This window comes from Branchiostoma floridae, chromosome 10 (genome assembly GCF_000003815.2).
Source record: "Branchiostoma floridae strain S238N-H82 chromosome 10, Bfl_VNyyK, whole genome shotgun sequence".
NCBI classification, from domain to species: domain Eukaryota; kingdom Metazoa; phylum Chordata; class Leptocardii; order Amphioxiformes; family Branchiostomatidae; genus Branchiostoma; species Branchiostoma floridae.
In genome coordinates this window covers 19,792,943-19,815,774 of record NC_049988.1, presented here as the reverse complement: position 1 = coordinate 19,815,774, position 22,832 = coordinate 19,792,943, and the positions used below count along the sequence as shown (strand labels likewise).

Sequence of the window (22,832 nt, the reverse complement as noted above, 5' to 3'; positions counted from 1 at the left end):
AGTTAGACTCAAAACTTTGTTTCAAAAGCTGCACTTTGGACCCCAGACGGACTGATCACGGACTTTCTTTATAGCTTCCACAGTATTGTACCAATGTTCATAAAAACTTAGGAGAAGGTATAGAAGATATTGGCTAACAAAGTCACGGAAGGAATTTTTCCTCAGATCAAATCTGTTTAAATGGTACTTCAAAGTTTACGCCTGGGGTCCAAATGGACCCCACTCGGGTGTTTGAGGGAAAGGTCTACAGTGCACAGAATGTTTTTCTACGTGGTTCTACATAGTTAGGCACATTTTCATATCTGTTGTTGTTGTGTTGTGTTGTAGAATTTATATTCATGTATGCACGTGAACATTAAAACATGGCACTAGATACCTTCGTTTCCAAAGTTACTGTAACTTCACTTCCATAACAAGTCATCCAAAAGAAGTTGTCTCATTTCCCAGTACTCTAATCCGAGCTCCTGTTCCATAAGATGAATAGGTTGTCCGATTGACATCATAGTTCGTTACCGCTGTCCGTAACATTACAGTTGAGTTATTGGAAACGCGACGATAGACACAGAGGAATAGAATCCATTGCCCTAGTGAGATCAAGTTATAATTACTGCGGGTGCTTCGACTGTGGGCTGATTGTGAATGCTGCCTAGTCTCATTCATCTACAACCTCCATTTCAGGCCACTCAAAGGGTGGAGGATTGAGGCGAAGTTTATCAAACTTCTGATCCAGTTTTCATCCAAGTACTTTGCTTCTGAATCAATAAATTTGGATGGAAAGTGCACACATGTGATGGTAATCAGACTTTTTTGTCCAGCAATCCAGGGTTCTTTCAACCCTAAAGCATTTTTTGCACCACTGACCTGTAGGTATACTGTCGCTCGCATGACCATGTAGTCAGTATGTAAATCTAAATTTGAATATTACATGGCTTACATCCTACATTTATTCCATAACATTTAAGTAAACAGGGCTGTTCTTCGAGCTCAACGAACATCCATGATGGCAGCAGCAATTATTTTTTTTTTCTTTGTTGTCTTCTAGGTCAAAGTTTCACGTATTACGCAGTATCTAAATTATAAAAAAATCGGAGAAAATAACAAAACAGGGACGCAGTGAACGAACCTCACATTGCCACAAGCGTGCCCAAAATCCAGTGAGAGAGCACATTTACCTCAGGTGACTTTGCCCCTAAGCTGATAAAAGGGAGGCAGTTCCGCACATCTCCGGTTCTCCCGGAAGATGTCAGACCATTAGCGCTTCTATTTCCTGCCATTCCCAGGTGCTGTAAAGCCATTTTATGGCGAGATGCCAAATGTCACTGTCTTTATTGACTTGTTGACAGGACTTTCCTAGTTTTCCTTTAAGTTATTGTTTGAAAACATGCAAAAACTGCTCTTTGTTTATTCTACAACAAAGTTTCTGGAGCATACTTTGGTAACTTTCAAAACAACGTAAAATGTAAGAGATGAGCCGCAAATGACGTAACAATTTGACTACACAGAACCAAATATTTTATATCCAGACATTATCAAATATTACATTACAGGATGTAACTACAAGTACCTGCACTACGAAAAATCAATGGAATATTTTAAGCCAAGTTAAAACCTTTTGCTGGTAGGCTTGATCTGGTAAAAGCATTATACCAAATGAGCTTGCAGAATGTTGTAGATTATTACAAGGAATGTTCCATACGTCATTGCCATCTAATATAATTTCCGACCGTATGTATTATCACGCCTGCTGTGCCTTCCATGCGGTGCGCGTTTTACCTCAATCTCCCCGCAAAAGTGGCATTTAGTCATCGTACATGAAAGCGTGCTCAATTAGGAAAAGGCGCCTGATACATCTGTGGAGATTACTGAATACCTTTACTTTAAGTAGGTTACGCCTTTAGGGACTGGGTATCTTTCATGTTGGTAAGATAATAATCTCGTAGACATGGATTTACGTCAATAGGTCGGGCATTCATCAGCTAAAAGCTGTCTCATAATACAGGCTAAATACTGACGTGACGTGTGTACCTTATGTAAGATTCAAGCTCACTTACTGCAAAGATTAAAAAATTGAATACTGACGTTACATGTATATCGAATATAAGCTTCATTCTCATTACGATTCCCCAAAAGTTGAAATCGTCTCTATAATAGCACAAGTTCCGTCATAATTTGTTTTCAAGAAATTCCAAGAAATGGAGAACTATGTTGAATTTTTTTCAAGAAGCTGACCATTTGCAAACTATGTTCCAAGAATTTCAAGGTGTCGTTGAAGGTTGTTCAAAGACGTTAAAACTGTTTTTGAAGATGTGCCAAGAAGTTGAAGATGCTGTTGAAAATGTTACAGAAATCTTATTACGTTACTGAAGATGTTTCAAGATTCCATTATGAAAGGTATTGATATTTCACATTCCGTTATGTTCCTTAACCTTAGCTAATGCTCAATCGATCTCAGAGAGGCCGGCTCAAAAGGTCCGCATGAAAAGAAGACGGCTTGTGAAAAGAACTTGGAGAATCAGCGCAATTCACGGCAGCCTCAACCGTCCTGCTTGGGAGAAATGTAAAACTACTTTGATCACCGTTCCAAGTTTAAACACGTTGCAGAATCTCGCCTTGTATTGACCATGACTTATACTCACACAAACTTGAAAATGCCTATTCAAGAAAGAGTGCGTAGAAAGAAGCGGTCGTTAGGGAAAGAGCTTGAGGAGACTTTTATGAGCAATGATTGTTTAAAAGGACAGCTTACTCTGCCTGAAGGCTATGAAAGGTCCGCAATCCGGGTTGATGGAGAAGTGATCGGACGGAGAAACGCGTGACTGGAACAGACGTAAGGAACGATCAATATCAAAGGCAGGTTACGATGATGCGGCAGTCATGGCTAAACACCGTTCTTTATTCGAGTTACGGTGCCATCATCTGATGATTAGAGCCTACTTACTCAGAGTACATGTACTGAGGCAGGAAAAGGCACATTATTATAGATACTGTTCTAATTGATACCATTCTTCCCTTTTTTGAAGCCATAAGAAATTAAGGTAGCGTCCATGACATCAATTTTGGTGAGCTAAATGTAAGAGCCTATATCATCACTACCGCAGTAATGAACAAAATAGAGCGGACACAGGTGCTTTGTTAGATAACTAATTGTGAGATTTGCTAAGCAATCATGTACCTAGGTGGAAGGGACTGCAGATCAATTTACCTCATTCGAAAACAAGGAGAAATGGACACAAATACCAAAAGGACCTTGAGTCTTAATGATGATGGTCTGAAGTTGTGGTCTAATTTGGGCGTTTACGGTCTATAGAAATACCTTGGAACAGTACGTACTTCCTCTCTGTAAGTGTTTTGCGTTATCAGAAAGAAACAATGTATCTGATAAGCCGTGAAGCTTTGCCTATATATCGGGAAAACGATCGCCTGCGAAGTCACCTTTAACCATAACGTATCGCCCTATCTACCATGGTTACACCCACTTTGTAAAGGGGTCAGGGGTCAGCCCTGGGGTTACATGGCGGCAATCCGTGAGATGTAACGTTTTAATGAATTAAACAAACATATATCGTGAATCGATGAGGATGTACAGAAGACCTTTTCAGGGCACACAATTTGGTAAGGTCGCTGATTATAGAACTCTTCTGATTCATTTGAAGATGAATCGAAGTGTATCCGAAATGATTTTTTCAAGGCCGGATCGCCTTAGAACATCTGAACACCACATGGACTAGGTAAAACATGTATTCATTGTGAATCGAGCTGTATGATTTATTTGGCTGTCGAAAGAAAGAGCTCAGTCATTGTTTATCGGTATGATTTACAATGGTTTTCACTCGGCAAGTGTTTATAGGGAAAAAATGCAGCCGAAAACTGAATTATACCGAATTATACTATGATAATATAAGTCAATTGATTTCTGTCTAAATTTCAAAATGATTCACCTTATTACCATATACTTTTGCGTTTTGTATTGCATGAAATTTTGTTCTGTGTTTCTTTTTTCAGTAAAATTTACATCATGTTTCTGTACTCAACCAGTCTGTATAACGTATATACTTATATATATAAATTTATTGTCTTGTTTACTATAGTGGTGATGTATAGGAGAAAAATAAGCATAGTAAACATGGGTAGCGATCCTCTAAGTCACTGCGCATACCTTCCGGCCAGCGGCTCAGCACCAGACAGTATTCAGAGTGGTATTTATGGCCGATGCTTCGTGTCGTTTCACGTGCAGTCAGGAGAAGCTTCCTCTGGTAATCCCCAATATATTTTATACACCGCTGCGGGTCCAGCTTCAAACAGTCGATTTCACAGCGAGGCCTGTTGAGGGGGATTCTTTCGAAACTGTTTCTTGTAATTGTTTGTGAACTGCATGTAGGCGATGCAGACTTAGGAACACTATGTTATGTAGTAGCTTATAGCACGTTGTGAGTCAGAGCACAATGTGTTAGCCGTTTAAAATACCTTTAAATACTTTTGCCAACCCTATGAGATCCAATCAAATATCGGGAGGACAGTATGGAACGTTTCATGGCTGGTACGCTTTATCTGCATGCACCTATCCCACTTTGTATTAAAGTCTTGGCAGACAGAAAGTGATTTTTTTTTCTTCTGGTTATACGTATACATTACTTTTTTTTATCCTGTATGTCTTATCAAGTCAGCTATATCAACTTGCACCATTTCTTGTAGTATCCTTCAGCAGGCAGCAGCGATACAGTGATGGACCAGTGCCTGACATATCAGCAGTACCTAATAGTACTAACGTGTTGCACTGATGCCTAGCCTAACCACGCACATATTCCAACATGTCTATAAACCTAGGCAGTAAGAAAGAACTTCGAACTTTTTTTTCTGGTTATGTTCTGCCTTTTTACCCAGCAATATCAACTTACATCATTTTTTCTGAAGTGTCCATCAATAGGCAATTGCGCTACAGCCAGAGGCAAGTGTCTGACATATCCGTAATTACTCAGTCTTAACGGGCTGCAGCGTTGCCTGGCCTGTCCACGGGCAAGGTGTCAGATGGTCATCAACCTGTCAGATCAAACAGACTCCATAACATCGCTTCAGACAGAACATGTGGCTAGCATTACCCAACATATCAAATGTGGTCTTAAGGTCTTAGCTGGGTGTCAAGATGTCAGCTGAGTTTTCATTCTTGAACATGGTCGATGAACAAAGGCATGATTTACATTACACATTCCATTAAAATCATAGGGTTGTAACTCTTTGGATTGGCAGTATCATATTTCCAACCATGACTCTGATATCTTCTAGTTATATAAAGATATTTTTGTAACGGACTAAAAAGCCACCCGGTGGCCAATTAACATACATAGTACAAGCTTCTACAAGTCTACTGTCATGTATAAAATAGTTACAATAAGTTATTCGTAGACAACATTCTGTGTATCTTAGCATCTGGTATGGTTCAATCCTATTACCTTTTGAAGATTTCAGTTGCACAAACAGAAAACATCCACGGCTAAAGCTTTCATTCGCTGTTGCTTCAAATAACACTTGAGGTTAATGTGACACCTGATTATCTTTCGGCAAAGCGTCTTTGGATTAGTTGGTATCTAGGGCTGTATTGACGAATTGCGGGAACAGCCCATGGCTAGTCTGGAAGGCCGACGCGGCTGGTTATATTACACGGAACAAGAGGTAAATCCGGCATACTGTCTGCCACTAAGTGGTATTTAGAAGCACGTAATGAAGTATCATCAATCTTTTCTTCAAGACTGTGCGTCTCGTGTTATTATTGCCTTAGAAGGGAACGCATCTTTAATAGCACCTTTTACTATGGTATTGACGAACACGGAGCTTTAGTTGTAAGGCTGTGTTCTCAAAGTCGCCACTCTGTCTGCAAAAACTCGTCTGGTAGTTTTGATAAACGTTCTCTTGCGAAAAGGTCTAATGAAAACACGGGTCCTCAATATGCAATTCCACCGAGAAAACATGTCCGGCCCATGTATTAAAACGTGATACCATTTGTCATGTAGAGGCATGTGGCTCCAATCCAAATGTCACAACATGATTGATGGTATTTACATAATTATTCTTGAAACGATTTTAACGATTTTGTAGAGAGAAACTTTTATCTCTATGCCATTAAGCATGTTCCTTTAAACGCCATAATATAATATAAATTCTAGTCCAGAGATGCGAACCTCACGGTTCATGTTGACGAATTACCGTCTTCTGGTTTTATGAATGCTTCATGTTATACTAGTATACCATGGTGCCCAGTATTTGCTATCTCATCCACTTAGTATAGGCATACCCTCCAGTCCAGCCTGATGTGACCTAAGATCGATGCACAAACTTTGATGGATCATGCCTGAAATGTGGCTGTGTAAGACTTTGCATACTTTTTTTTTCAACAAAACCTACTTTACAGCAACTTTTCATGGACACCTACTTTACAGCGACTATTCCTGGCTATACACCAGGCCCTATCGGGTCTTAAGCTGGGCTATTCGTCAGGATGAACGTCCCTGTTACAGTTTTGCACAAGCTGGTTATCTGTGCCATCACTATTATAAGTCTTCCAAACACAATCAGCACTTTTGGCTGCGGCAATGTACGTTTGTGGTTTTCATAGTATTTGCAAAAAAAACGTATCGTAAAGGTGACGGGATAATGGGCATAGAAATAAACACTGACATTTTTTTTTTAATTTTCTTTAAATTTTCAAATTTATTCCTAAAATAAATAGTACCTTTGTCTAAAAGAGTACATAAATTTAGATAGTTCATTGCCCTGGTAAGTAATCCGTGATCGAGGATAACATCCCATAGTTACTTGAAGATGTTGACTTGAAAATAAAAACATGGACCTCTTCAACAGGTAGTACCAAACTATTATATTTTCCGGTTGAATTGTGCCTAGAATTCTACATGCGTTCTTTTTTTCTGATTTAAACAATAACCAAACCAAGAACTTGAATACGTTTGGCCTTATCCCATTTCCCTGATTGCACAGTAGAAACCCCGTGCTCACAGCGCGACTCCCTCGCTGATTTGCCTCTTCAGCTATGCATATTTTCCAGTTGAGTTGTGCCTATAATTCTACGTTTATTTTTGTTTTCTAATTCAAACAACAACAAAAAGTGATAATCAGATTAACAAAGCAAGAACTTGAATACTGTAAATGCAGAAAATTTCGCGGTGGTTTAATGTTCGCGGTTTTCGCGGTGGCCGTTTCACCCCGAATTAAAACCACCGCGATTTTTCCCATGGCACTAATTATAAGATACTACAGTGTATGGTGCTACTGCACAAAACGTCTTTTTGCCGCTACCGCGAAATTAAAAAATTAAATCCCCGCGAACTTGAATGCATTTACAGTACGTTTGGCCTTTCTTATTTCCCTAATTGCACACTCAGGAGAAACCCCGGGCTCACATACAGCGCGACTCTCCCACACCCGCTGATTTTCCTCCCGTGTGATCGATAGACCATCGCGACCCGCCCTGACGCCGTCTAATCCCCAGTAATTGCCTCAGCCGAGCCGACCGATCTCCGCCCAAAACGCGATGGATTTATTTTACAAATATCTCGTCAATACCGTAAGAAAAGTATCAAAATATGCCTTGCGAGGTTTGAGGCTGTTAGAGATGGATTATATACATGGATCACTTAAGACAAATTGCTTAAAGTTAGACGTCAGCCGAGCCATACAATCTCCGGCCCGAAATAGCGATGGATTTATTCCACGAACATGTCGTCGGCATGGCTTCTTCGACAGCGTCAAACGGCTTGCCATATTATAATGTCAATATACCTAATGTATCGGATATCTTAGCGATATACATTCTGTGTTCAATGACATTTTAGTGGTTTTGAAAATATAAAGCAGCTTTGCAGAGTTCTAAGGGAGCGAATCATTTTCAGTTATTTGGTCACATTCCAAAATCATCATAGACACCTTATTATTTGAAAAAGGACGGAACAGAACGACACAGCTCTCTGTCCATTTTTGGAGCACTTCTGTATTGGTTGACTGTTTTGCTTTGTTTTGTCTGATTGAGATTCAATATACTCCAAGGGTCTCCACAATGCCCGGATGTCGTTTGCAAGCTGAGAATATGCCCCTTAAGGTATACCTTGAGACTAATAAATTCTTCGGCATTGTTATAACTATTCAACCAGGAAAACCCTATAAAGCAATTAAGCCTTTTTACTACGCCGATGAGCATACTTCTGTTGTAAAAGAAAGGGGTGAAGAACCGGTTTGGGAAAACGATTTAAATGTTTGGCCCAAATGTATCCCGCTCTAATTTTGTATACTCAACACATAGGAAAATCCATAGGATGGACCGATAATGATAATCTTAGCAAAGAGTACTTTATATAATATAACAAAGAGTATTTCATATAATTTGACGCCCTTGATTCAAAACGTAGCGGGCGAAAATTCAAGTACGCTGGGCTGATTTAATTGTTAAAAGTTATGGTACCGGTGCAATTATCTAATCATAACTAATTAAGCGTTTCTAGCCTTTTCACCCTATTCATTTTACACAAACATACAGCATACTTCCTGTCAAATTGTATGCATCCATTCGCTTAAGAATAAAGTCTAGACAAATAGCCTTACCACGTCATTAGCAGACACCATATAATATTAATACCTTGCCAGAACAAGAGTAACTACTCTGAAAATCTATAGAAACATTTATAAGAATATCTAAACGCTTTGTGAAGCCACCAGATGTCAGGGAGGGGCAGAGGCTTAATTGAATTTCGGTCCCAAACCGTCCGGGGATAAATCAACAGATCGTATCATAACATTGACCGGGCAATCCCCTGGTAGTTGCAGATATATCTGACTAGAACGTGTAATAAGTTACAAGATATATATGGGGCCTTCCTCAAGATACTCTTTGTTGTGTAAATGAAATATTCTGCTTTCATCTTAGTTTTCAGTGAGGTTAGGACAACGTATTGCACCTATTGTATCTTCAGTACCGGGACTCATCAGTTTCATTCTCCATCTTCCACTATAGATCGACTAAAAGGACAGTACCGAAGCCTTCAGTCCATTCCGTCCAATGTCACAGGATATAAAGAGGGTATACCTTCCTTTAGACATTCTTTGTTCTATAAATGAGAGACCGTACTTCCATCTCCGTCTTCTGAGAGTCAACCCTGACATTGAGACAAGGACAATACTCATTGTACCAATTCCAGTACCAGGAATCATCAGATTCCTTCTCCATCATCCACTATAGATCGTCTAGGAAGACAGTCCCAAAGCTTTCAGACCCATTTCGTCCTATGTTGCAGGAAATACAGAGGCCTTACTAAAAATCCTTGTTGTGCAAATGAAAGATGATGATTTCATCCTTGTGTATTACAGTCTTCTGAGAGTAGCTAAACCTGACCTTGAGGTCAGGACAATACTCATTGTACCTATTTCAGTACCGGGAACCATCAGATTCCTTCTCCATCAACCACTATAAATCGTCTAAGAAGGCAGTCCCGAAGCTTTCAGGCCCATTCAGCCCCTATGTTGTGCAAATATAAGATCATGATTTCATCTCCGTCTTCTGAGAGTAGCCACATCTGACATTGAGGCAAGGACAATACTCATTGTACCAATTCCAGTAGCAGGCAGGTATCATCGGATTCCTTCTTCATCATCCACTCTAGATCGTTTAAGAAGACAGTCCCGAGGAGTTCTGACATTGAGGCAAGGACAATGCTTATTGTACCTATTTTAGCACTGGGAATCATCTCCATCGACCACTATAGATAGAGTAAGAAGACTTGTAGGCCATTCCGTCCGACGCTTTTCGTCCAATCAGTAATTTGGACCCGTGATGAATAACAGGACGCTGCCGCGTGTTCCGTCTCATTACCCGAAACATAAAGCCGAGGACGATTTTACAGTACATTAAGCCTTCTGATCTAATCTCGCACTATTGTGTTCTAAAGCTTGCGAGGGACTCACTTGTGTATTCCACACCACTAGCGGAGATCCTCGCTTGTTGATTCGATCTCTGACTGGAAGAATCTCCTTTTCTTGGCTAACGAGATTTTCCGGTCTTAAAGACCGTCTTCGCGCATAAAGTCGATTCCTCCTGTTGAGTGGAAGTGGAGTGATGGTTAACGATTGTAAAAGCTAATTCTGGTATTCCAGAGTAAGGATTATTACGGTGTTTGCATTAGACAGCATTAACTATTTATACCCAGAAAGTGTGTACATGTTATAATTCATTTTGTTTTATTACTTGATACGTGCACCTACACGTCAGAATATCTATGTACATAGGTCAATACATTTATCACGCTATGCAAAAAAGAAACTGTACCATTCCTAAATAACTTTTGACAAATACCGTAGATTCCACTAGTACTGTATTAGCCGAAATTGTTGCAATATACCATATATGTGTAGTATTAGACCATACCTTTTGTTGTATATGCATTGCCATACATTGTTACTGATGCAATTGTTGCGCAATAAACCATCGTATCGTATCGTATCGTCAGAATAGGAAGACAACATCTCCAGCAGATGTTGCAATCCCCCGGAAACCAAGACTACTACCGATAAACATGTCGGCAATGGTGCATTCCGATGATACAGCAGCGTACCTGTTCCTCGCTTGATTCCTCTTTTTTGCCATTTTCCTATTTAACCATGCCTGAAAGGGTATGTAAAGATGCGTTTAAAAGAAAATGATACGTTACGGGTGCTTGAAGTTCAGACATCGTGTAGAGCTCTCTTTAAGTCTGTACATGAGTAGAGAAGGTCATCGAACTCTATCAAAGTGACGTAACTCAGTTTGACAGCTCAGCTTGTAGCGTGAGAAGAAAGTGACGGCACAAGCTGTTCAGACACGCTTTGGTAATAACCCGTGCGGTAACCGGCAGGCTATTATGGTGTCGATGTTCATGTACATGGCATCGCCGTGCAGCGTCTCCCTTACATGGTGTCGATGTTCATGTACATGGCATCGCCGTGCTGCATCTCTCTTACATAAAGGTTCTGCCACAACTCGTTAGGAGTTGATTTCCTCCAAACCATTTTCTATCTCATGACCTTCGGATAGAGTTTCTTCTTAATGCAATTTTTGGGGTATGTTGACAGCTTGGCGAATGTCTGCAATAATTAGAAATGTATCACGAGAGTCTCAGATGTGTTCGTTAGAAAGAAATCCAATCCAATCAACCTTAAACTTTTGTTACTGTCTGTTAAAATGTAACAGTTCGTCTTCGGCAATATTTCCAAAATAGCAGAAAATACGCATTGCAAAGTTGCTTCTTCCCCAACCTCTAGCTCTTCAGTCATCATAATTGAACCCAGCAAACGTGTTTATTTTCTAATGACAGTTTTCTCGTTACAACTGGAATAAGTGAGAGACAAACTGACATTTAGCTAGGTGACGGATGATCTCATTGCTTTCAATACATCAGCATCGCCCATCATGCTGATAATAGACTCATGGTCGTATGTGTTAGAAACGTCAAAGCTAATGCAAGCAACTAAAACATGCCCTGTGTAACTGCCATCCCGCAAGCGTAGAGGTCACTTGATTATGCAACTTCCCAAGGCCCCCTTTCCACTGGACGGCAATCGCACTGCACTCTCACTGAAACCTATGTAGGATATTTGTAACCTTCGCTTTCACACTGGGTATATCATACAAAATGTAAAAGTGTGACTAAAAAGACGACAAAACGCACAAAGTGTAAAAAGAATCGTTTCTTTTCTACACAATTCGTTAAGCGATATGTCAAGTTTTAGGGCGCAGAGAGAGCGCGTCATCCTAGTGGAAAGGGGTATTAGAGTCGTCAAAGCTATTGCAAGCAAGAAAAAAATCCCTGTATAACTACCATCTCCCTAAAGTAGAGGTCACTTGATTGTGCAACTCCCTAGCGGCTAGAGCGGTAGCAAAGATGTTTGAAGACCGTAACCCCAGCCCTGAAATCCACCTGTTCCCGGAGCTCGTATATCTCAATTCTCCACACGGCTGCGACATCAGAAGGCCTCGGCGATTACGCGTGAGACTGACCGCAGAATCAAAGATGTGTGCCCGCTGTAATTAGGACTCGTGGCGATGGACCTCAGACGAGGAGACCTAAAAGGTGCAGCGGTTCGCAAATTGCCCGTCTCCGCGGACTGAATAATGGATGCAGGGCTCGTTTAGCGCCAGCTTGTGTCATGCACGCCGTTTTAGAACGCAAACATGCTAAGCTAAACCTTTGTGACCGCCGTGAATACGGGAACAGCGGTACCCTTTTAATGAAGTTGTCCGTTACATGTACACAATTCACGGATGCCAAATTGATCAACTTTTCGTTTTTCCACCCTTGACCGTTCCCGGATAGATGGGGGCTCGTTAAGCGCCAGCTTGTGCCATGCACGCCGTTTTAGAACGCAAACATGCTAGGCTAAACCCGTTTGTGACCGCAGTGAATAATTTGCAGCCTGGAACTGCGGTACCGCCACCCTTTTTGATCAAGTTGTCAGTTACAGTATGCACAATTTATGTAGGACCAACTGAGCAAATTCTAGTTGTCCGCTTTAATCCTGCATCCTTGACCGTTCTCGCATACACAATCCATCAGTGGGTTCCAACAGAAGCAGTTACCAAACGTGTTTAAGGCTTGAAAAGGACAGCTATGACAAAAGGGCAGTATTTTCACGTGAAAAAGATTATAAGGTAGTCCAATAGACTTTTAAATGACTCGGGGGCAATGGGTTGATATCCACTGTGTTCAATGCACGGTATTGGAAGGCGGATCCCATCCCTCTCCTTTTACCCACCAAATTCAGGTAACCATGTCTACACCTCAATGGAGAGAGAAAAGATGGAATGTCGTGTTGTCGGCCTTGGCCAAGAACACATTTAACGTCTAGCCAGGTAACGGACGCGTAGGACGTCGATGCCATGCCCGCCAGCCATTCAGTCATTCGACACTACGCACCGACACGAGCCAGCTCTTATGGACAACCAATCTAAAGGTCAAAAAGTCAGCTCAACATGGCATAAACTTTTATTTTGATGGGAAAAGGTTCGGTTTCAGACATGTTTGCGGCAGTTGTGATCCATTAGGACCAGACCTTTCCCTTGAACTGTGAACGATCAATTCCTGTAGATTATCTTCAGCATCTCCGATGGTCATTCTGAATCTTAAGCAACATTTCTTAGATCATCAAGCTTCAGATCACGAGCTGACACATTTATAGGGAAGCAATTCAAGCTGATCGTCCGTTATGGGAAGATCCTTTCGCTGACCAGAAGCGATGATTTCTATTGGAGTGACTTTGTCTCATCCTTAACTTAAGCGATAGTTTTAAGATCTTCGACAGGTCTTTGACTGACCATATTTGTTAGTAAATGAACTCACTTGTTTTGGTCCATCATGACATCACCTTTTGGGCCATCCGTGCCCGTTCGTTTCCTGTAATTGATCCTCCCTTTCTCTAATGATCTTTCTGAAACATGTTTGAACCACGAATATCGGGATGAAACCTTATTTATCAAATAACTAAAGGTACATCAGGACAAGAATTTATCTGTTACCCATGCCCATGGTCATTTACTCTCTGTAATACACACCCTCTTTCATGATTTTTTTCCCGACTACCGTACAGCAGATTTGTAATTCTGATACTTCAGGTTACAGGTTGATCTACATGAGCAAGTTGTTTTCTACCATGAGAATAAGATCCTCCCCGTGACAAATGGTCGTATACTTCCTGTATATTCTATCTACTTTCTCGAACTTTTTCTTTTGTGAATCTTCCACAGCGGTGTGACGTCTTGATACTACCGATCTCAGTTTGCCAATCTTATTGGAAAACAAGCTCAAACCGTGGCCGTCCAGCTGAAAATGACCCCTTTGTTGACCTCCAGACTTTCATTTCCTGTGTGCTGGTTCCACTTTCGCCAGCCGTCTCAGACAGAATCAGTTTCAAGATAAGGATACTTGAAGGTTGAAACTGTTCAAATGAACAAAGTTCGAAAACTTCGTAGAAGAACAAACTTTACATCTGAGACTCTAGTGTTTAAGAAGTTTAATATTCTGGAGACATTGTAAGACTTACTGAAACTTATAATGAACATGATTGTTTCGTGGAATAATAGGATATGATATTCCTCCCTTATTTCCATGTCCATATTCAGGAGCTTCCTTTTCGCGCCAGCCTTTGTTTTTCCAATACAATACAGTTAAGCATTAGATAGATTGATTGATAGAGATAAGAACATATATACATGCATTTACAAACATGGATGGGTGGATGGATGATTGAAGTGAAAGAACGAATGAATGTATGGATGTATGAATATCCTTTACCTAAACTGAATGACTAGATTCCCAGCTTAAGATTCTTTTTCGAAATTGGAAATTTTCAGAGAAGGGGTATAAAAATCTAATGATTTCTACTGACGATCTCCGGATCCTGCCAGCTAGACAAAGCAAGCCATCGGCCCCACACGGCGTTCTTCCCACTAATACGTCTCCAGACACGTCCCGCCGTGCTTTATCAGTATTCCTCTCCCACCAGCGCGTGTTTACAACCCATCGTGCATGCTTACCCGTCCCTCTGCTCCGGGAACGCCGGAACAATGAATCGACTTGCCAAACCTATCTCGTAAAGGTCAGGAAGTTCACGCGAGAGTTCATACATCACGCCGCCGGTCCGGGAGAACCTGGGAGGCGCGCGTCACTCCGGAGTGGCGAGTTTTATTACACACGTACAGACACTGTCTACGGGAGGTTACTGACTTTAGAAACTCCTCTTAAGAACACTCAAACACTTAGATGATCCGTACTCTGTCCGAACACGCTAAACAAAAAACCTTTATCTTACAAACTTTGCATGTATATAAGGCAATGAACCGGGAGAACCTGGGAGGTGTGCGTCACTCCGGAGTGGCGAGTTTTATTACACACGTACAGACACTGTCTACGGGAGGTTACCGACTTTAGAAACTCCTCTTAAGAACACCCAAACACTTAGATGATCCGTACTCTGTCCGAACACGCTAAACAAAAAACCTTTATCTTACAAACTTTACATGTATATAAGGCAATGAACCGGGAGAACCTGGGAGGTGTGCGTCACTCCGGAGTGGCGAGTTTTATTACACACGTACGGAAACTGTCTACGGGAGGTTACTGACTTTAGAAACTCCTCTTAAGAACACTCAAACAATTAGATGATCCGTACTCTGTCCGAACACGCTAAACAAAAAACCTTTATCTTACAAACTTTACATGTATATAAGGCAATGAACCGGGAGAACCTGGGAGGTGTGCGTCACTCCGGAGTGGCGAGTTTTATTACACACGTACGGAAACTGTCTACGGGAGGTTACTGACTTTGGAAAAGTCCTTTTTAGAACACTAAAACACTTAGATGATCGGCACTTGGTCCGAACATGCTAAATAGCCTTTATCGCACATAGTTCACATGTATATAACTGGAACGATTTTACAATGAGCAGTAAACCTCGGCACAAGGGACTGACATAGCTCAGCTGGCTTCTAACGGAGTCGAGTCACTGTTATATACTCCCTTTTATTACATTGTAGCTTGGACATTGTAGTTGGACATGCTAAAGCTATTTGACATATGATAACGTTCTTCAAAAAAAGCAATAGAACTCGCAAAATGGAATGCCTCTTATGGAGAATGGAAACTTATCGTAAACGTGAAGGCACTCCAAGCAGGATCCAAAACACTGTCAATTAGGGCATGCCAGGTATGTAAGGACGTATGTGCAGTATTAACAAGCTGTGGTGATCCCTTTATCAGAGATCCGATCTTTAATTTACTAGTTGATAAATGGTAGATACTTTACAGAATGCGAACTCCTGCAACTAGCAATACGACCATAAATAACCTTATCAATAGCATCATCTTTAATATAAAAATCTTCTTAGTAAATGTATTGATGGATGACGCGCAGGCCTAGCTGATGAGGATCTCTACAAACTTCAGAAATCTTTATAAATCTATTGATTAATGGCAGATGCTTCATGATATAGGAACCGCTACAGCGAGCTGTCAGACCATAGATTATCTTATCAATGGTACGATCTTTAATTTCACAAGTCTCGCTTAATATTACGTTGATAAATGACGGTAATGGTCATGGATATTATACTTACAATCTCTGATAACTCGTTCCTTTTTTCTTGTGGTTTGCTTGATGTTACTTGCAAAGTTGTGAAGGTTTCACTTATTGACAAGTCTCAAGCACCAGTGATCACCTCTGTATTTGGACCTGGCAATTGAGGCCATTTACAAGACGCACTTTGGATACGTTTTTCCCATTGACCAAACCTCTCAGAATCCCATCTACAGTGACCACCTGCGTATGTGACCATTTGCTGCAAGTACAAAGAAAGGTCGCTATCGACAATTTTGACCATATACGGAGAGAGGCTTCCAGTCATTTGCTGAGCCACATTACTCCCGATTTTGTATTGAGTGCTACCCTACAGAGAAGATTTGACCATGATGTCTAAACAGCTGCCTGACCACATCAGGGTGCGTGGCTGCAATGGGTCTCGTAAGATTGCAAAAAAAACATGCGTGCCCTTTGTAGAGGATTTCTATAGTTAGGTACTTCGTGAAGAAACAACATGGTAAAGAGCATTAGAGAAGTACGAAAAAACGGATATTTCAAGTTTTATGTTGCAAAATTTGTCAGAGAATTGCTTTTTTCCGACCTACTATGAACTGACGCTCTTCCGCGGAGGTCATCTGAACTGCACTGAAATCACCCCGAAAGGTTGTCGCGTATGCGCAGTTATACACAAACTGGCAAAACTTAATACTCCAAGTTATACAGCCTCTAAGTCTTCGTATTCGTGCACCACACAACACAGCTAACACTTAGCTGACTCTCACATAAGATTCTGCCCGAGATTTAAATGGATATTTTCCGTACATATCCCCGCGTCACAGACCACGGGGCGTGAATAAATACTGTGTTCTGCTACCATAGGCGCCACCGGCATGTCCACGGCCGCCCCAGGGAGCGGTCCATATCACTACATCGATTGAAATTTGACAAGGCACGAAACGACCAGGGATTACCTGATGGGTTGGTCCGTACATGGGTTATGGCGACGGAACACGCCTCGTGTCATACATCAAGAAGAGGAATGTGTAATCTTCATATCCAGCTTGGCTAGCGAAGCCATGATGACAAAGTTCTGCGTGTCGATGCGCTCATTTATCAGTCAAGTCAGCGATAAGTCAGCAAACTTTCATGACAAAGTATAAAAAGTTACGAGCTTCTTATGATAGCAACAACGTCATGGTAACATATTTTGAAAAAAAAATCAAATGAAGAATGGATCTCAAAGGAATGTTACACAGTTTATCCATCTTGTTTCCAATTTCATCACCGAATAACCTTGACAATCGGCTGTCGAAACATCAACAAACTCAAAGTATTCCACTTGGGTGACTTTTACCCATTAAGCTCTATTCAACAGATGTACGTTTGACGTAAAGTTAAATCACAGTTTATCATTCTTATTTTCAATTTCAATAACGACTAACCATCACATTAACAGTCAGCGTTCGAAACATCAAAAAGAATTCCGGATCCATTTCCATGACTTTAAGCCATGACGTTCCATTCGACAGCTGTTGGTAAGACGTAAACTGATATGACATTGAATCTTACCCGAACGTTCTGACCTAAAACTCGCGACATTTTGGAAAATCCGCCAGTAATGCTTCACGTAAAGGTTGAAGTGGGAATAATTCATGAAGTTCATTTCCGCACGTTGTCAGGTTTACTCCAACGTGTCAAACCTTTCATCACTGTGGAGGAAAGCTGCCGGATGTGAGGGGCCGATGACGTGGTTCTGAGCGACGTTTAAGGCGATAAGACAGGCGTGAAGACACTCACCCTGCGGCGGACTGTCATTTAGCGTGACCACTTTAGACTTTTCCCGTCTGGTGCACAGAAGGTTGAGGTCAGATAAGCCTGATGGCGATGGGGGCAGGAGGTGATAACTGCTGCTAAGGAGGTTACACTTAAAGCTTGACTGGCGTTGAGAACAGCCCTTTAACCCAAGACTTACGCGACTGCATAGTCTGTATAGTCATGCCTAGCAAATAGGGTGGGTACAAAACTTTTTTTTTGTTATTGTTGAATCGGGAAAACCGGACCTTAAAAAAAATCAAAGGACCGGATGTTGGATTATTTAGAAAAAGAACTGATAACTGCAGTAAGGGGTTACGCTTAAAACTTGACTGGCGTTCAGAACAAACCTTTAACTTATGTGACCGTAAATTCCCAGTTATGCATATATATCAACTCTTCTTTCGAAGAGTAAACTGAATACATTTCTTTGCCTAAATAATCCAGATTCAAGTATAAATTGTCTATTGATAGGTAGAATAGTTTATAAATTACAATGGAATATTCGACTTGTGACGGCTAAATGTACTGGCAGGCTGTCGTACCTCATGACCACATCTACATCTATATCTATAGAGTATTGTGCTGATGAAAGCTGGGCATAATGCTCAGGGAGTGAAATTTTACCCTATCACCATTAATTAATATTGGAGGTGGTGATTGTAACAATAATGGTGCATGAAAAACAAAGATTTGAAGTGCAAAATACATGTTGACATGATGTTAAAAAATAAAGTCTGACATTTATCGGCCTACAGTTGTGTAAAGTTAGGGTAACTGTAATGCTTGGATACCTCAAATTTAAAATGCCATACAGATGCGGCATCTACTAGGTGATTCGGTAGACTGTTCCACTCGATAATCATGTGTGGAAAGTAACTTGCCCAGTGTGTTTGAAAGTTTACTTCAGACCAAGTCAAATTTCTTCCGGCTGTGTACCAAAGGCGGAACGGAGATGGTTAGATAAAGCTGTTGGCATTATGGCACGATGTGATAACGGCTTTTGGAAAGGTTACGGTTCAAGCTTCAGAAACAGCCTTTTGACCGGGGATTGCGTCCTTAGGCGCGCACAATGTTATTTGCTTTGGACATTCAAGGTAGCAGAAAGTCCTCATCCATACTCAAATAGTTTCCAAAGTACATCAAATACATTATGGCATAGAAGAAACATCCTGACACGTTACAAATTTGCCACGATTTGTGATGATCAGACTAGAAATCTCCTAGATGATGATATTCACTTAAAAGAACAATGAGTTATCCCTATGAGAGTAAACATATCAGAAACCACAATAATATTTGTACATTTCAAAGCAATATTCAGAATGATCAGTCATAAATCTACCTGCGACACAATTTGACAGGAATTTGCGACTACAAAAAATCGGTCAAACATTTATCTGTTCCTGCTTAATAACCATATGAGTCAACGATCTGGTATGTAAGTGTAAATGTAACTTAAAATGATTATATTCAGGATATATTATATGTATATATGAAATATGATTATGCAGTTTAATTACACAGAAACACAGAAACGTAATGCCATATATTCACTTAATATTAGAGTCTTATCGTCTTATAGTCGAATATTCATCAATAATTAAGCATATTTCGATTTATCAACATATGAAGTAGAGTTTGAAACATTGATACTAACCCACTTGAAGATATTGTGTCTACACTGAAATGTCTTTCTATGTACATTTAGAATAAATCTTTAATATAACTTACATGCCAACATGTGCTCATGAAATCCACTTATCAATCTTGCCACCTTTATGTTATTACTAGCTTACAATGACGAATTAGCATTCTCCTTGTGGAACTAAGCACTGCATATTTCAACAGTGAAGCGTATCATCTTCCTGTCTGTACTGAAGCTATCTCATTAACTCACAAAAGTTTATAGTCTTGGAGGACACTCTTGACTTGTTGAAATTAAGATGGTGTCTCACTGCATGTGCGGCACTGGTACCGGTGTGGCACAGCGGGGTTCGAAAGATACTCAACGAATTTCCGAAATGAAAAACGTGTTTTCTTATATTTTGTGTATTTTGTTGTGTTCTAAATCTTACACTTGCATGTTACGCAATATCTAAATCATAAAGTATCCGCTAAAATAACACAACTGTGCCACAGTGAACGAACCCCGCATTTTTGCCTCACCGTGCCCCAAGTGCAGTGAGGTATCACCTTAAGTGTATATATATTATTACTAGCTTACAATAACGAATTAGTATTCTTCTTCTAGAACTAGTACTTATGTTTCAACAGTGAAGCGTATCATCTACCTGTCTGTACTAAAGTTATGTCGATAGCTCAAGAAAGTTTATAGTCGTGGAGGACATCTTGACTAGTCTTGTAGAACTACACCGGTGCCCCAAGTGCAGTGAGATACCACCTTAAGTACTGTATATTTCATACGTGAAGCGTATCATCTTCTTGTCTGTACTAAAGCCATCTCATCAACTCACAAAAGTTTATAGTCTAGGAGAATACTCTTGACTTTTAGGAGTATAATTACGCCTGCCCTTCGCACGTCATGATGAGGAAATAACACCGAATCCCGCGGCTCCATGCCTATTACTTCTGATTAACTTACAAGCGGAGGTGCGGAGATAGATTCCCGCGAACACGACTCCCCACTCTCCTGATTGCAGCGCGTGGCGAGGGATTTGTTTCATCGGGAGATTGAACGCCTCCCGTCCGTGATGCAGGCTTCTAATCAAACGGCAACGCTGAGAACGTAATCTGTCACCGTCAGGTCGGGTTGCACGCCTGTTACCAACGAGAATCAACTCAGGTGGAGGGATCTGGAAGTACGTGTGATAAGATTTCTTACAAACATATGTTGTTCTTATTGGGTAACCCAGTTGAAAAGAATGATCAGAAGTTTATTTGCAAGATAATAACCTGAGACAGGCTATGTTAGTGGCTACAATTTCTCCATAGAAAGTTTACATTACAAGCATTCATACACACATGTACAAACTAGAATCAACTCGAAGGGGGGGGGGGGGGTTAAAGTATGTGTGATAAGGTTCTTTCAACTGTAGGTTGTTTGTTCAAAGTAACCCAGTGTAAAAGGAAGGGTATACATGATAACAACATAAGTTAGGCTGCGTTTGTCGCCATGTTACAGGCCTTTTACAAACTAGTCTAAGAATAGACTCACGGGGAGGAATTTGAAAGTATGTGTGATAAGAGTTCTTTCAACCATAGGTTGTTCTTACCGGGTAACCAAGTATAAAAGGAAGGGTATTCATGATAGCAGCCTGTGATAGGCTGCTTTTGTAGCTGCGATTTCTCTATATAAAAAAAGTTAGGATTACTGTTATCCACACGCAAATGAGCATGAAAACATAGACTCGATTGTATGGATTCAAAGGTACTTTGGTTGAGATCTAGAATTCATTTAACCATACATCGCATCCAGTATACCGTAAAGAAGAGATGCCTTTCTTGATAACATTATCAGGGTGAATTGCTACAGTCTAACGCCTTCAGAAAACAAGAGTGAATACATTAGGGAATCGGTCATTTTATAGCTGTTATCTTGTGAATGGGTTTATGTATCGCTATGTCGTGATACGTTAGCAGCATGTAACTCTAGTAAAGCCACACACGGAGTACTGCCACGGTAATGCAGTGCATCGATCATTCCCAGCGAGTTTTGGTCCTATGAAATATCGATTTGTAGCGCGCGTCGGCTTAGAGGACTTTACCACAGAGCTGTATTACAACAACGATCTAATCCTACCCTGTCATGTTTCAAGGTTGAGATATTAAAAACTCCACGCCTAGATATGGATTTCTACTTCGCACGATATGGCCGATGAAATTGATATGCATTAACGTTATGCGATATTGGTGCGAGGTCAAATGAACCAGGTCACAATTTCGGGTCTGTTTCGTTTTCTTTCGTTGCGCTTAGAATTATTGCTCGTCCGTGCGGCTTCTACAATGGTTACTGATCTACCGTCCCCACCTACGTTTTAAAGATGTTATCAAACGGGACTTAAAGGCCCTTGACATGACCATCAACACATGGGAGTCACTTGCAGCAAACGGAACTATATGGAAACAGGAAGTCAAGGAGGGACTGAAACGGGGGGAAGCAAAGCAGAGACTTGCATCAGAACAGAGACGCTCAAAACGTAAAAACAAACAATAAGTGCATTGTGTAGAATTAGTACTACTCATGGTCCTGCGAGACCGACGAGTGCCTTTACTATTACTACTACTGATCTACTGCTATGGACACTCATGCACACGTGATAGCAAAGAGTCAACGTAGATATTCATTTCATTAACAGGCAGTAAAAAAACAACCCATCGAATTATTGCCCATTTTACAAGGATTGAGGGACCACTACGTTGGTGTGATTACTCAACCTCACAGACACGTGAAAACAGCAATAGTTCAAAGTTCATAATGGCTTTTTCATTTCTGCAGCCAACCCAAGGTCTGCAGATGACCTGAATCTCGTCAAACCACGCGAGACCGTGCGGAGCCGGGTACGGCGGAACGGAGCCGTGTCGCAACAACAGGTCTGTATCAGTTTTCCTATTTGTACAGGCATCAGTATTGATTTTTGTAATGATAAACCTGAACAGCATTCATGCTTTGTAGGCACATGGCGGTGGCTTGTCATGATGCACCAAACATGTCAGACTAAAGTTTTACGACACTAGCACCAAGTGTTGTTTAGAATACACCCTTCCTGTATTTGATGAAAAGGCTCAAACTTAACATTTTCAGTTCTTCAATTTTAGGTTTTTGGTAAGGAAAGCAATTTCAAAACTATTTTTTTTTGTTTCATGTCTTTTAATAATTACTCCAGCGGCTTGTTCTATTGCACGAAGGGGACAACTGCAAGTGATGTTTAGAGGCACACCTTCCTGTAGTTGATCA

General features: G+C 40.8%; 1 protein-coding gene across 2 annotated transcripts in view; it reads left to right on the top strand.

Moving 5' to 3' along the window:
• LOC118424794 (plexin domain-containing protein 2-like) overlaps positions 1 to 22,832 on the top strand; it is a 69,091-nt gene that overhangs the window by 8,554 nt on the left and 37,705 nt on the right. For both annotated transcript variants that reach the window (XM_035833573.1, XM_035833571.1), the window contains exon 2: positions 22,374 to 22,468. In XM_035833573.1, the coding sequence (XP_035689466.1) occupies positions 22,374 to 22,468 (95 nt within the window). The remainder of the gene's footprint in view (positions 1 to 22,373; positions 22,469 to 22,832) is intronic.